The sequence below is a fragment of the Dermochelys coriacea genome, chromosome 9 (genome assembly GCF_009764565.3).
Source record: "Dermochelys coriacea isolate rDerCor1 chromosome 9, rDerCor1.pri.v4, whole genome shotgun sequence".
NCBI lineage: Eukaryota > Metazoa > Chordata > Testudines > Dermochelyidae > Dermochelys > Dermochelys coriacea.
In genome coordinates, this window is record NC_050076.1 from 81,639,908 (window position 1) to 81,656,218 (window position 16,311).

General features: G+C 42.1%; 1 protein-coding gene and 1 long non-coding RNA gene across 11 annotated transcripts in view; one reads left to right on the forward strand and one right to left on the reverse strand.

Annotated features, from left to right (window-relative positions):
• ZC3H12B (zinc finger CCCH-type containing 12B) overlaps positions 1-16,311 on the reverse strand; it is an 88,339-nt gene that overhangs the window by 5,190 nt on the left and 66,838 nt on the right. For 4 of the 9 annotated variants that reach the window (XM_038417161.2, XM_038417158.2, XM_043491712.1 and 1 more), the window contains 4 exons: positions 6,955-7,730; positions 1,954-2,093; positions 892-1,126; positions 686-792 (listed from right to left, as the gene is read on the reverse strand). In XM_038417161.2, the coding sequence (XP_038273089.1) occupies positions 686-792; positions 892-1,126; positions 1,954-2,093; positions 6,955-7,565 (1,093 nt within the window). In that variant the 5' untranslated portion in view covers positions 7,566-7,730. Of the gene's footprint in view, positions 1-685; positions 793-891; positions 1,127-1,953; positions 2,094-6,954; positions 7,731-8,346; positions 11,392-16,159; positions 16,302-16,311 lie in introns of those variants that run through there. The other 5 variants (XM_043491711.1, XM_043491710.1, XM_038417156.2 and 2 more) reach the window with 5 other exon arrangements.
• The window catches only part of LOC122455653, a 31,948-nt gene that overhangs the window by 3,827 nt on the left and 11,810 nt on the right, over positions 1-16,311 (forward strand). Inside the window, exons 2-3 of one of the 2 annotated variants that reach the window (XR_006274015.1) lie at positions 1,659-1,759; positions 1,925-1,998. This is a non-coding gene — a long non-coding RNA (uncharacterized LOC122455653). Of the gene's footprint in view, positions 1-1,658; positions 1,760-1,924; positions 2,064-16,311 lie in introns of those variants that run through there. The other variant, XR_006274014.1, reaches the window with a different exon arrangement.

A 16,311-nucleotide genomic window follows, 5' to 3' on the forward strand; every position in this document is an offset into this window, starting at 1 on the left:
CTCTTCCCACCTCCTCTCCGCTTCCTCCCCCCAACCCCCAGGCTCCTCCCGCCCACCACTTTACAGCTGATTGGCAGCAGGCACTGGGGGAGGGGGCCGCTGGTGTATGCTAAACACACACTATTTTTTTCCTGTGCATGCTCCAACACCGGAGCACCCATGGAGTCGGCGCCTATGATAGAGTAATCTGGAGTTTTGTATCTATGAGGGCAGCTGCTGAGCATGTCTCCTGCTCACAGCTCAACTATGAACTGTGGTGCTCTCCCTCATATTATAATTGTTAAGCACTGATAATCTGCTCATTGCTGTACAAGACAAAAGAATATCTCTATCCCAGAATTTATACAGTACAGGACTTCTCCTTTGAGTAAAACCTATACAAAATAGCTTTTTAATGTGGATAAATATCCACTATGAACTTGGACCCAGGGCTTCACAGTTGAAAACCTAAGTGTCTTAAATTTTTGAACTATTTTCCTATCCCAAGTGCTCTGCTATATATGTTTCTTTAACAACAACAACCAGAAAACGCGTAGATAGAAGCTAGCGTCCAATCTGGATGCTAACAAGTAAAATAAGCCAGTTTCTGGTTTTAAAAACTTAAGGGAAGTCTAATTACATGATATTAACTTTTTACTAAGTCTCCCCTTGTACACAGAACTCAATCTGACTGTTGTGAACCTACCGTAAGGGCATGGTTGTTTTTTATGTTCAGGAATAACAGGCCTTTTTCTTAGGAAATTTTCAAGGCTTGGACCATGACGTCCTAAAGGATCATCAGGAGGCATAAATCTGGCGGGGGGGAACAACAAAAAACCCCGATGAAATATGAATTTCACTTTCCACTGTGAACTTTAACTGTAAATTCCACAATATGAAGAAAGAACATACTTGTCATTCACAAAAGAATACATTAGCAGGCGTTCCTCTATGAATTTCTTCCACTCTGGCTTTTCATTCTGAAGATCCCGATAATTGTCATTTGACACAATGATGCCATCTGAGTCAAAAGCCAGTTTTACTATGAACCGGTCATCATAGCAGACCACCCTTCTTCCCTGAACTCGCCGAGATGGGGTGAAGACAAGAATTTTTTCTTTCTCCAATTTACGTAAAATTTCTTGATCTGCAAGATAAGTTTAGATAGTTTAAATAACTGCATTAAGAAACAAGCCACTCCAAGTTTTCACTAAAAACGGTTTTTTGGTTGTTGTTTTTTAACTTTATATTGGAAAGGGAGTTCAATAGTTCCTGACTAACAATAATACTTTGCACTCAATATGATCATGGGGGGAAATGTAAGTACCTACGCTTATATGGCACTTTTCCTCCAGGGATTTCAAAGCACTTCACAAATATTCAGGCTTCTCACCCACTCCCATTCCACCAGCACTGTACAATCAACCTGCTTCTCCTGGCTCAATAAACATATGTAAATACTGTGGGCCAAAGTCTATGCTTGCTCTACATCACCATCCAAGGATTCCACCTCTGTCAGAGGAATCCTGGGCTACTTGGCCACTATAAAGCAGGTGGAGTCAGGCCAATATTCTTATATTTCTAAAATCCTTGTCATTGGGAGGAAATAATATTTCTCTCCACAGTACAGAAATGTATTTTATCAGTATTAGAAAAACCTGTATTATTCCTACTTGCAGGTACTTATAATAGACTTTAACTAGCAGTTTCAATTTGAGTGCTGAGCCTTCAGGTCGCCATCCTCCACCCAAAAATTGACTATTTCAGTAGTGACATACATGTAAGTTTATGAAGCTGTTGTATCTTTTGGGATGAAAGACAAAATATCATTTTACTGAATTAACATTGCCTCAAAGTATTTGCTCCATGCTTAAAATAATCCTTTTAAACCAAGAAACAATTTTTTTTGCTACAATCTTGTAATAATACAATTATTTTACCACAGGATGAAAATAAATCTTTTTGAAATGCTACCTGTAATTGGTGCATCAGGTCGAGACTGCTCTTTTCTCCACGCAGGTACAAATACAGTGATATCTTTGTGTCCTTTCTCCAGAAACCATTCAACAGCGAGCTGAATCCCCCGACAGGAAAATTCTTCTTTATTCCCATGGCTTAAAAATATGGCAAAGTATTCATTTAAACTAGGATCAGAAAGAGTTAGCAAATGACAACAAAGAACTAGCTAATGATGCTTACCGCCATGGTATAGGCATTTTATAATACCTATACACAAAAAGAACAAATAGGAGATTTTACCAATAGCAAAAGAGTTTGATAAAAATTACTCTTTTTGGAAATGATTTTTTTTTAAAAAGGGAATGAAACGTCAAGTATTTTTCAAAGATTATAGTATACTCTGTTAGTGAATCAAGTCGTATTTCAATAGCATACAATTCAGATGAAGCATCTTTAAATCACTCTACAAACTTAACAGGTTTCAGAGTAGCAGTCATGTTAGTCTGTATCCGCAATAAGAAAAGGAGTACTTGTGGCACCTTAGAGACTAGCAAATTTATTTGAGCATAAGCTTTCATCATCCGATGAAGTGAGCTATAGCTCACGAAAGCTTATGCTCAAATAAATTTGTTAGTTTCTAAGGTGCCCTAAGTATTCCTTCTCTTTCTACTAACTTGATTCACTTTTGAAAATGGCAACATGTTAGTTTTAGAGAAATATGGATTTTTGAACAGTTTTCTGAAAATCATTTAAGGTCCTGATTGTGCAACTCACTGTGTTCACGGATGTACCGCTACATTACACAATAGGCAGTGAATTGCAGGAACAGGTCCTAAATCTTTAAGTGATGTTATAGGCCTTTCATGCCCAATTCAGAAGAGCCCCCTAGTCAGCACTGCAAATAAAATCCTATGGAAGTCAGTGAGAATTAACTTTAAATTATGCTTTGTGCTATCCTGAATCAGGGCCTTAGTATTTTCTTTGATCAGTAGATTAATTTCTCACCAGTGACCTAATTTTACAGTGTGTGTGTATATATAGGAATATTGGAAATTTATCTGGATTTCATATGTAACAATTCTGATTATTTTATTGTAGAAAACATCTTAACTGCACACTTTTTAAATGTGTTTTATGGAGAAGAGAGGCCAGATGGGGTAGAAAAATAAGAGAACTTCGGAAATCTATTACATCTCACTCACTGGTATTTTGGTTGTATGTGAGAACCCAGACCAGATCCTGCATTTTGGAAAAGTAAATTTATTTCAATGTACTGTCTGTTTTATATTTGCATTTAAAAAGGTATTTTGAGGTATTTCAGTTAGGGGTATGATGATTCACTTTTTTTTTTACCCACTGTGTATGTGCAATTCACAGATGTACAACTCCAGATTTCTTATAAGCTACTTGGTTAGAGTGAAAAAAGTGATATATGCTTGTAAAAAAGATGATAAATAGTAGTGCCTGGACACCCACACCACTACTATACCCACTCAGTAGAAGAGCATAAACTGTAAAAGTCTGCAAGTACTTTACTTGCTAATGACTGCTTAAAATCAGTCTTTGGTGCTAAACTACTATACAAGGGTACTACAAAATTCTGAGCAAAATTAAAAACATCACTTGAATATATTTGATAAAATAACTTGGATGGTGATTCACCAATTGCCATATACTTTCAAACATCAGGCTTTTTACAAATCAGAGCTGTAAGCCAAAACATTCCTCATTTAGGGTTTTCCCATTAAGCCTGCACCTTCCAAACTGACAACCCAGTGATTGTTTAGGCCACATACAAGTAGCCACAAACTCCAAAAGATAAACAGTCCATTGAAATTAATGCAGTTTTTAGAAATTTAGTTGGGTTATCAAGCAGCAATCAAGCAATCATGAACTGCTACTAATTTTGCCAGTTCCTGATATTCTGGCAACTGAATTTTAGGAATACTGCTTTGATTCTCTAATTAGCCAATACTGACAATTAACATTACATAGCTGGGTTGGGCAGTGCACATTTACATTAGAAAATTAGTATTTCATTATAGAGCTGCACAGTTGCAAAGATAAAACTTGCTATTAATGGCACAGCTTTTATTTTCCACATTCCAATTATTACTTCATAGTGTATTGATTTACAAAACACTTGTGGTGTATTGTTCAACAAAAATATTACATAGTGGGTCAAAATTTACATTTGGGCCTTTGCCTAGTCTCTGTATACACAAACATGAATCTCACAGGAACACAGAATCTCACCCTCAACATCAACATCATTAACTATTTTAGTGCTCATCAAAGCATAGGTGATGAGAGGTATCACATTATGAAAAGTCCATTTCCCAAAGTGTGGAGGAGGGAGCAAGGGGGCATTTAAGACTATTGGGAGAGGGAGAGAATGAAAGATAGATAAATTAAGATGTGTACACTTTTAACACTACAATCTGGAGTTGCAGGGGAGAAATTGCAGGGGGTGCAATTGATTTCATTTTCCTGAAGGAGAAGGAGAGCAGTGGTCACTTAGCTTTCAGAAGTTCTGGAAACACTGAGTTAAAGCCAGGGCAAATTGGTACTAACTAAAGAAATCTGTTAATCATGTTCTGTCTTCTGCAAACTAATAAGACAGCATGCACTGAAATACACACCTTGCCACTTCCTTAGAGCACATGTGCACCACACCTGGAAACATACTTCAGTCAATGTCTTGAAAACAAAATGTTCCCTGCAGATTTGTCATTTTGTGTAGTTTGGGGAGGGGGGGGGGGTTGCCCTTATGCATAGGTGTGTTGTCAAATATCTCACAGGCTTTATAGAATATACTGTAGAATTAGTATTAAAAAGTTTTATGAAACTGTTTTTGGGGGAAGGAATAAAGGAAACTGTTTATGAGCTATCTTTATGAATCTTAACCTTTGTTAAAACTACAGTTTTAGGGAAAGACAAAGGCAGTGCCATGAAATATAAAAAGCGCATCAAGACATCCTCTTTCATGTCAAATGTAAGAGTAGAACCTCATAATTATGAGCACCTTGGGAATGGAGGTTGTTCATTACTCTGAACAAAATGTTATGATTGTATTTTCAAAAGTTTACAGCTGAACAATGATTTAATACAGCTTTGAAACTTTACTATGCAGAAGAAAAATGCTGCCTTTAACCATCTTAATTTAAATGAAACAAGCACAGAAAGTTTCCTGACCTTGTCAAATTTTTTTTTTTTAAAAAAAACTTTCCCCCTTATTTTTAAGTAGTTTATGTTTAACACAGTACTGTATTGTATTAGCTTTTTTTTTTTTTGGTCTCTGCTGCTGCTTGATTGTGTACTTCCGGTTCCAAATGAGGTGTGTGGTTGACCGGTCAGTTCGTAACTCTGGTATTCTTAACTCTGAGGTTCTACTGTATAGAGAAACAGATGTTTGCAAATGGTCTGTTTCGCTAATACTAATATCATAATTAAAACGATAGCTGATCAACATAGTCCAAAAACACACAATATGAAGCTCTGTGAAAAAATATCAAGTGAAATACTAGAACAAATGCACATACCTCTCTTTGATAAAAAGCCACTGGAGGAGAGTGTCGAAAGCAAAGTCAGTGACTGAAAATCATGTGGTCCTATTTCTGGGCAAGTTCTCTATATTTGACTGGATATCTTTGATAGTTTGGGGAAAATACCAGACCAAAGCTAAACATTTGAACGTTAATCCCATGCGTTCACCTCAAAATGAAAATCTACTCTTAAAGAGCTTGCTGCATAGGGACCAGCAAAGGGAGTCTAAGCACCAAGTTCAGCTCTGTTTATCAAAGTATTTAAACTGGGGAGATGGTGCTGTTTTTACCAGGACAGAATATGGCCCTAAATATGTAACTTATTTAGCAGTTTAGCTACGTTGTCCAAGAAACAAACATGAAAAATATTTACTATTTTACTTCTTACCATATGTTGGTTAAAGGAATACCATCAATTTGAAAATAATATTTCTATCTGAACTGGTCTATACCGGTAGTTCTCAAACTTATTTGATCAGGCCCTCCTTCTTTATGTCTGTAGTCATTTACACCCCCTCTCCTCCAAAAAGTTACATATACAACTGCCCAGCTCTGAAGGCAGAACAGAGAGCAGGGGCTGCTGGACAGGCACACAGCTCTGAAGGCAGCACTGCACCAGCTGCAGCGTAGAAGTAAGGATGGCAATGTTAAAAGTGACATTGACAAATATCAATTTTCACAGCAGACTTAATGCCCTATTCCTAGGCTTAGTTTTGTGCTGCTGCTGCCACCAGGGGGCTGACAACCGGGGGGGGGGCACCTTCCTGTGAAGGATTGAGGGGTGGGGAAGGTGGGTGACTCATGGGAGGGACATAAAGGGGGTCATCAGCTAAAGGAGGGGCACATGAGCTCCCAACGTGACTTCTCTGTGCCCCCAGCGCAGGACCCCGCGCTCTTCCCATCCACTCCCCGTACCACATTACTTGGGGGGGCCTCTGTCCTCCCACTGTGCCGGATACTGATTTCAGGCAAAAGGAGGGCAGCCCCACACCAGTAGCTCCTCTGGCATGGCTGTACTGTCCCCCCGCCCTTCCATGCAAGATCCTTTCCCAATGGTAAGCACTATATATTGAAAAGGCACTCTTAGCTGAGACCACCCGTCTTGGCTATCAAGCTTCTTTTAAAATAACTCTTCCACCCACTCGGATGTCCAAGCTGCCATTAGATATTTTAGAACAAGACTGATAAAGTCTTTCAAAAACTAAAAAACAAAACCTTTGCTGCAGTATAACTAAACTCTTATTTATTGGTTAATAGATTTAATGGACCAGAGGACTGCAAAAAATAATGATATAGAGGGAGTTGATTTATGGGGTAGGGATTGCAAAAGGAGCATCAACAGTGCATGAAAGAAACCAGATGTTAAACAGGAGCATATAGTCAACATAACATGATTTTGTCATTCAAACTGAATATTTGTATATAAACATAATGGTGTATTATTTAAAAAAATGCTAACACTGAGGCCTACCTCATAGCCACGTTACTTCCATCAATGACAATTGGTCTTAAGTTGTCAGTGTTATCCACTACTTCATCTTCAAGTGACAGTTCAGGGCTGGCCATTTCCTTTGGGCAAGGACCCCTGGGCACCAGAGTACCACTACTACTGCCGACACTGCCTTGTCCCTCTGATTCACCCTTGTTGCCAAGTCTCACGAGTTCTGCCAAAATATCATTGATTAGAGCATCCGCTCCCAACTTGTTCAGCACTGCCTGGATCTGATCTCCAGCATACCCAAGCTTTAAAGCAAAATCCATTTTAGCCTGGTATTCCTTGTCCAAGTTTATTTTACACTCTTCCAGTTTCAAGTCCTGAAGGATACTGCTCTGTGAGAAACTTGGACGATCCAGGCAAGGAGAGCGACAGAGTTGCCTATGTGGTTTAGTAGAAATGTCTTTTTTCCTCCACTGAATATTGCTACAGCTGTTCTTGAAGCATGGTTGGTCAGGCTCACTTTCTGAGCTTGTCCATTCCTCAGATTCAGCACTGCAGTCCCCAGAATCCTGTTCTACATTCCTCTCTTCTTTGGAATGCCTCTTCTCCATTTTCAACTTCTCCACCATAGACCAGGCCGTCATCACGTTCAGCTTCCTGCCAGAGATCTCAAACTTCTCTTTCACTTCCAAAGCTGCCTGGGATTCATACTAAATTGCATCTTGTAGGCTAACTGAAAGTGCACACAAGGCTGGAGTTCATCTGTCTTGCTTGATATGTGATAGTGTTTACAAAGCCAATATATGATCCTAAATAAACAAAACCACACAAACACGCACAATCAGCTTTTGTCAAATTCTTCAAAAAGGTTTGACTACCATACTTTTGTTTAAAAAGCAACAGAGGTTCCCAACCATTCAGATTCCCATTTAATTGTGTGTAATATATATATATATATATATATATATATATATATATATATATATATATATATATACACACATACACATATACATATACACACACACATATATATATAAATAAAATTTAATGGCAACACTTGCAACACAATAAATTCACAGTTGAAGGAAAAAACTTCACAGGAGCTTTTCGGAATGAGGAACATGGTATGTCAACAGCACTGAGCATACAGAAGCACATAAATTGACTATCCATAATTTTTACTAATAAGCTCTTTACATGCCTGCACCATGGCTAGCTCAGATATAATTAGGCAGGGTTCTGGAGAACATAAATTGTAACTTAGGGTTTGTCTACGCAGTGGGGTAATGTGCAATTATGGGAGTGTGATTTCCAAAGTGCACTAATGTATTGAACACTAGAAGTTTCCTGGTTCACTTTAACACAGCACTGTTTTACAAACAGCACTCCATTAAAGCACATTAGGGAAGGGAAACTACTTACCATATAAAGTAACTGGAGTTCTTCAAGCGGTGTTGTGCATTTGTGCATTCCATTGATGATGTGCACGCGTCCTCGTAGTAGAGATGGAACTCTTTTTGGCCAGCAGTACTTGTAGGGCATACATGTGCTCTTCAGTTCTCATGCTTCTCCACCATTTGGTTCCTTCTCAATGCAGAATCCCTTACAAGAGGTCTCTGAGGTACAGGGGATGAAAGGGCAGGTTGTGGAATGTACATATAGATAATAGATCTCAAACTCCAGTTACTGTACATGGATAACTTTCCTTTCTCCTTTGAGTGATTGTCTATATGCCCATTCCACTGATGGTGACTCCCAAGCAGTTATATTTAGGAGGCAGAAGCTTGAAGTAGTTAACAAAATAACTATTAAAATGTAGTGTTGGATTTAGGGGCTTCTATTGGGGTATAATATCAAGTGAACATGTGGATTCACACACAAGCAGCAATTTTACAAATGTCAGATATTAAGTTTCACAGTGATGCTGCTGACACAATTTGCATTGTTGGTGGAGGGGCCCTGATCGTAGCTGGTGTCTCTACCTTGGCCACCTCATCACGTTTTAATACAATCAGAAATCCCATTACACTGTCTCTGGACTGGAACTGCAGAGCCCTTCATCCTTGCCTCAGTGAAGACAAACAAGTTTAGCAATGTTTTATACAACTTTCATTCTATTCAGGTAGTAGGCTCTCCTCACATCTAATGTATGCAAGATTGCCTCAGATTTGGATGCATGAGATTTTTGAAAGAATCCTGGTAGGTATATTGGTTGATTAAGATGGAAACCTGTGACTACTTTAGGAAGGAATTTACGATATGTCTTCATTAATACTTTATCTGGGTAGAATACTGTATACAGAGGGGTCAGTCATAAACACTTGAATCTTTCCTACTCTTTTGGCCAAACTTATCACTATCAAAAATTTCATTTTCACTGACAGGTGTAATAGAGAAGAGGCAACCAGGGGCTTGAAGATGAGTCACATGAGTGCTGTGAGCTCTAGATTTCAAGTCCCGAATTGGTTCTTTGACAGGTGGGAATACTTTACTTAGGACTCTCAAGAACCTTACTATGGTCATATGATCCTCAATCAGTAGGTGGCAAACTGAGATCACCACTAGGTGTGCCATAATTAAGCTAAGAGACAGATTCTTCATCTTGAGTTTGAGTAAATCGAGAGTCTGCATGATTGAAGGGTACTGTGGAATCAATTCTTTCCACTGGCACCAATGAGAGAACCTTGTCCATTTTGACAGGTAAGTTTGTATTATCCTTTCTACTGCTTATCATAACTTCCATAACTGAAGAAGAGCAGGCCTGCTCTACCAATGACATCCATCCAGCCTGCATGCAGTGAGGTGCAGGGATGCTAGGTTCAGGTGTAGAATCTGTTCCTGGTTCTTACACAGTAGGTCTGGAAGCAGAGGTAAGGTCCTGAACTAAGATACTGAGAGACTCAATAGATTTGTGAACCAGAATTGGCTGGACCATGCTGGAGCTCTAAGGATTGGGTCCTGATGGCTGAAAAGACTCCTATCTTTACTATATGAGGCACATACACACCAGTAATGGAATGGCATATGCACAATATGTTAGGGCACTTTAGAAATCACACCCCCCATTGTGTGTATTACCCTACCACATAGACATTTCCTGAGTCCCCTTCAGTCCCTTTCTGCAAGGCTTTGCCATCATATAAAACTGTTATATTTATAGCATACACAAAGAATTAGAACATAAGAACGGTCATACTGGGTCAGACCAAAGGCCCATCTAGCCCAGTATCCTGTCTTTCAACAGTGGCCCAAAGGGAATGAACAGAACAAGATAATTTTCAAGTGATCCAAATCCAGAAACAAACAATATTATTCCCGAAAGATTGCAATGTAACACCACTTTATTTCTCAGAATACAGAAATCTAACACACAACAACCAAGCACAGAGGGAGGCACAGCAGGCTGCAACCCACCTTGCTCAACATTGGCTCTTTTGTAGACTGAGTACTGAAGACCCAGATCACATCCTTCCCTACATGCTTCAATATACCACAGGAACCAATCAAGTAGACAAGCTGGAACCTGTTAAAAATCACTATATGGTAGGCTAGCAAATAGGCAGGGGTCACTACAGAGATGCACAAGGGCCCTGTGAGAGAACTGTCTTGGGCTTGTTGTTTTGTGCTCATAACTCATTAAAAATTCTTGAAATGAGAAAGTACACGGCAATACTTTGACAGAGGGCCTGGGGACCATACCCACAGTTAGTGTTTCTTGGCAAAAAAAAATTGCTTAGGGAGTTTTAACAAGAAACTTCACTGTAACTAGAAACAATTAGACAAGGTGGCTTGTGAAAAGTGATATCTGAACTAGGCTAAGCATTTGAAAGATGGCTATTAATTATCAAAAAAGGAATTCTGTATCTTCAAAAATCCATGTCCTAGAAAAAATGATGAGTCCAAATTCTAATGTATTTGTAGCTAACTGGACAAAAGTTATTTGGAAAGTGGTGGAAGTAGCTCTGGATCAGGGGGCTCAATAAGAGAATTCTCTGGCCACAAAGAGGATTGATGCTATCTGATCAACAAGAGAAACTGACTGGCTGAACAGAGAGGATTGCTTTCAAGAAATCTGAGCTATTTATTTTTCTCTTTTTTCTCTACAACTAAACTGAAAATGCCTTCTATAGTTTAGTTTATGAGATATTAGTTTATCTAGATGTTACACAAACCATTTCTTTTCTTTTAATTTCATTTTCTGTTTTTAATAAATCTTCTTTTTGTTAAGATTACTGTTGCACAAATAATTTTATGGAGATGTCTCCAAAGAACAGAGAATCCGGTAACCACTAAGGAGAAGGGCTGAAAGGCAAAGAGTTTCCGGAACCTATTCTCTCTTCACAGTCTCAATTGAGAATCACAGACAAAAGGTGTCCTCTCCCAGTGAGCTGTATTGCCATCAGACTGGGGGGGAGGGGAGAGGAGTGTATATAAGGGCTTGTTGTCATGTACAGCACTACAGTAGTGCTTTAGCCCTGGTCTACACTAGGCATTGAGGTCGAATTTAGCAGCATTAAATCGATGTAACCCTGCACCAGTCCACATGAGGAAGCCCTTTTTTTTGACTTAAAGGGCTCTTAAAATCGATTTCCTTACTCCACCCCCAACAAGGGGATTAGCGCTGAAATCGGTTTTGCTGGGTCAAATTTGGGGTACTGTGGATGCAATTAGATGGTATTGGCCTCTGGGAGCTATCCCAAAGTGCTACATTGTGACCGCTCTGGAAAACACTCTCAACTCAGATGCACTGACCAGGTAGATAGGAAAAGGCCCGCGAACTTTTGAATTTCAATTTCCTGTTTGGCCAGTGTGGCAAGCTGCAGGTGACCACGCAGAGCTCATCAGCAGAGGTGACCATGATGGAGTTCCAGAATCGCAAAAGAGCTCCAGCATGGACTGAACGGGAGGTACGGCATCTGATCACTGTATGGGGAGAGGAATCCATGTTATCAGAACTCCGTTCCAGTTTTCAAAATGCCAAAACATTTGTGAAAATTTTCCAGGGCATGAAGGACAGAGGTCATAACAGGGACCCGAAACAGTGCCGCGTGAAACTTAAGGAGCTGAGGCAAGCCTACCAGAAAACCAGAGAGGCCAACGGCCGCTCCGGGTCAGAGCCCCAAACACGCCGCTTCTATGATGAGCTGCATGCCATTTTAGGGGGTTCAGCCACCACTACCCCAGCCGTGTTGTTTGACTCCTTCAATGAAGATGGAGGCAACACGGAAGCAGGTTTTGGGGATGAGGAAGATGAGGAGGAGGAGGTTGTAGATAGCTCACAGCAAACAAGCTGAGAAACCGGTTTTCCCGACAGCCAGGAACTGTTTCTCACTCTGGACCTGGAGCCAGTACCCCCCGAGCCCACCCAAGGCTGCCTCTCGGACCCACCAGGTGGAGAAGGGACCTCTGGTGAGTATACCTTTTAAAATACTATACAAGGTTTAAAAGCCAGCATGTTTAATGATTAATTTGCCCTGGCATTCGTGGCTCTCCTGGATATATTCCCAAAGCCTTTGCAAAAGGTTTCTGGGGAGGGCAGCCTTATTCCGTCCACCATGGTAGGACGCTTTACCACTCCAGGCCAGTAGCACGTACTCGGGAATCATTGTAGAACAAAGCATTGCAGTGTATGTTTGCTGGCGTTCAAACAACATCCATTCTTTATCTCTCTGTATTATCCTCAGGAGAGTGATATCATTCATGGTCACCTGGTTGAAACAGGGTACTTTTTTTAAGGGGACATTCAGAGGTGCCCGTTCCTGCTGGGCTGTTTGCCTATAGCTGAACAGAAATGTTCCCCACTGTTAGCCATGCGGTGAGGGGAGGCAAAATGCGACCTTGTAACGAAAGCACATGTGCTATGTATGTAATGTTAACAGCAAGGTTTACCGTGAAAGAGTGTACCCATTGTTCTATAAAATGTGCCTTTTCAAATACCACTGTCCCTTTTTTTTTCTCCATCAGCTGCATGTGTTTCAAGGATCACAGGATCTTCTCCTTTCCAGAGGCTATCAAAGATTAGAAAGCGAAAAAAACGCACTCGTGTTGAAATGGTCTCTGAACTCATGCTATCCTCCCACACTGACATAGCACAGATGAATGCATGGAGGCAGACAATGTCAGAGTGCAGGAAAGCACAAAATGACCGGGAGGAGAGGTGGCAGGCTGAAGAGAGGGCTGAAGCTGAAAGGTGGCAGCAGCGTGATGAGAGGAGGCAGGATGCAATGCTGAGGCTGCTGGAGGATCAAACTAATATGCTCCAGCGTATGGTTGAGCTGCAGGAAAGGCAGCAGGAGCACAGACCAGCACTATAGCCCCTGTGTAATCAACCACCCTCCTCCCCAAGTTCCATAGCCTCCTCACCCAGACGCCCAAGAACGCGGTGCGGGGGCCTCCGGCCACCCAGCCACTCCACCCCAGAGGATTGCCCAAGCAACAGAAGGCTGGCATTCAACAAGTTTTAAACTTTCAAAGTGCTGTGTGGCCTTGTCCTTCCCTCCTCCACCACCCCTCCTGGGCTACCTTGGTAATTATCCCCCTATTTGTGTGATGAATTAATAAAGAATGCATGAATGTGAAACAACAATGACTTTATTGCCTCTGCAAGCGGTGATCGAAGGGAGGTGGAGAGGGTGGTTAGCTTACAGGGAAGTAGAGTGTACCAAGGGGCCCATTTCATCAAGGAGAAACAAACAGAACTTTCACACTGTAGCCTGGCCAGTCATGAAACTGGTTTTCAAAGCTTCTCTGATGCGCACCGCACCCTCCTGTGCTCTTCTAACCGCCCTGGTGTCTGGCTGTGCGTAACCAGCAGCCAGGTGATTTGCCTCAACCTCCCACCCCGCCATAAACGTCTCCCCCTTATTCTCACAGATATTGTGTAGCGCACAGCAAGCAGTAATAACAGTGGGAATATTGGTTTCGCTGAGGTCTAACCGAGTCAGTAAACTGCGCCAGCGCGCTTTTAAACGTCCAAATGCACATTCTACCACCATTCTGCACTTGCTCAGCCTGTAGTTGAACAGCTCCTGACTACTCTCCAGGCTGCCTATGTATGGCTTCATGAGCCATGGCATTAAGGGGTAGGCTGGGTCCCCAAGGATAACTATAGGCATTTCAACATCCCCAACGATTATTTTCTGGTCTGGGAAGAAAGTCCCTTCCTGCAGCTTTTGAAACAGACCAGAGTTCCTGAAGATACGAGCGTCATGTACCTTTCCTGGCCATCCCACGTTGATTGATGGTGGTGAAACGTCCCTTGTGATCCACCAGTGCTTGCAGCACTACTGAAAAGTACCTCTTGCCGTTTATGTACTCGCTGGCTTGGTGCTCCGGTGCCAAGATAGGGATATGGGTTCCGTCTGTGGCCCCACCACAGTTAGGGAATCCGATTGCAGCAAAGCCATCCACTATGACCTGCACATTTCCCAGAGTCACTACCCTTGATATCAGCAGATCTTTGATTGCATTGGCTACTTGCATCACAGCAGCCCCCACAGTAGATTTGCCCACTCCATATTGATTCCCGACTGACCGGTAGCTATCTGGCGTTGAAAGCTTCCACAGGGCTATTGCCACTCGCTTCTCAACTGTGAGGGCTGCTCTCATCTTGGTATTCTTGCGCCTCAGGGCAGGGGAAAGCAAGTCACAAAGTTCCATGAAAGTGCCCTTAGGCATGCAAAGTTTCGCAGCCACTGGGAATCATCCCAGACCTGCAACGGTATGCGGTCCCACCAGTCTGTGCTTGTTTCCCGGGCCCAGAATCGGCATTCCACCGCATGAACCTGCCCCATTAGCACCATGATGCCCACATTGCCAGGGCCCATGCTTTGAGAGAAGTCTGTGTCCATGCACTCATCGCTCTAGTCACCGCACTCACGTCGACTACTCGCCCAATTTCGCTTTGCCAGGTTCTGGTGCTGCATATACTGCTGGATAATGCGTGTGGTGTTTAATGTGCTCCTAATTGCCAAAGTGATCTGAGCGGGCTCCATGCTTGCCGTGGTACGGTGTCTGCACAGAAAAAAGGCGCGGAATGATTGTCTGCTGTTGCCCTGACGGAGGGAGGGGCAACTGACGACATGGCTTACAGGGAATTCAAATCAACAAAGGGGGCGGCTTTGCGATAAACTGAATGTCCGCCTCAAGGATAGAACTCAAAACTGGGTTTAGCAGGCGGTTGATTTCACAGAGGGAGGGAGGGAAGGAGGAGAAAATGAACAGAAAACAAATCTGGTCTATTTCTTGTTTTGAACCACTTCATCTATCTTTATACATCATGCTGGCAGCAGACTGTGCAGTGCGACCACGAGCCATCGTCACCTCCTGGGTGCTCAGCAGAAGACGGTGCAGTATGACTACTGGCCATCATCTTCTGCTAGCTGCAGATTAAAAGACAGTGCACTTCTGGTAGGACTCAATCGCCATGAGACGAAACAAGGGAAATGACCTGGCTGAGTCACTCCCATGTTTGCCCAGGCGCCCGGTTAAAAGAGCACCCAGGACTACGTTGAGGACGGCTACCAGTCATACTGCACTGTCTGCTGCCAAAAGGCAATAAACTGCTGCTGTGTAGCAATGCAGTACCATGTCCACCAGCACCCAGGAGACATACGGTGACGGTTAGCTAAGCGGGCTCCATGCTTGTCGTGGTATGGCATCTGCACAGGTAACTCAAGAAAAAAAAGCGCAAAACGACTGTCTGCCCTTGCTTTTACGGAGGGAGGGAGGGAACGGGGGCCTGACGATATGTACCCAGAACCATCCGCGACAATGTTTTAGCCCCATCAGGCACTGGGATTTCTACCCAGAATTCAAATGGGTGGTGGAGACTGCGGGAACTGTGGGATAGCTACCCACAGTGCAAAGCTCCGGAAGTCGACTGTTGCCTCGGTACTGTGGACACAGTCCGCCAACTACATGCACTTAGAGCATTTGTGTGGGGACACACACACTCGACTATATAAAAACGCTTTCTACAAAACCGACTTCTATAAATTCGACCTAATTTCATAGTGAAGACATACCCATAGTTAAGATGCTACTACGCCAATGGGAGAGCTTCTCCTGTTAGTGTAGTTAATCCACCTCCCGAGAAGCAGTGGCTATGTCAACAAGAGAAGCTCAAGCTCACCCTTCAACATAGCGCTATCTAGACAGGGTATCAGGTTGGTGTAATTATGTCGCTCAGAGGTGTGGATTTTTCACACCCCAAATGATGTAGTGTTTTGCAGACCTGGACTTAGAGGAAAAGCTGAAAGACCAAAGAAGAGACTAGAGTTGACTGGGTTTTTTGTCAGGAACAGTAACACCACTCAGAGGAAATTTACATCTCTTTCATGTTCCTTTCTTCTCTCCCTTTTTTGCATCTTCCATCCCTTTAGAAGG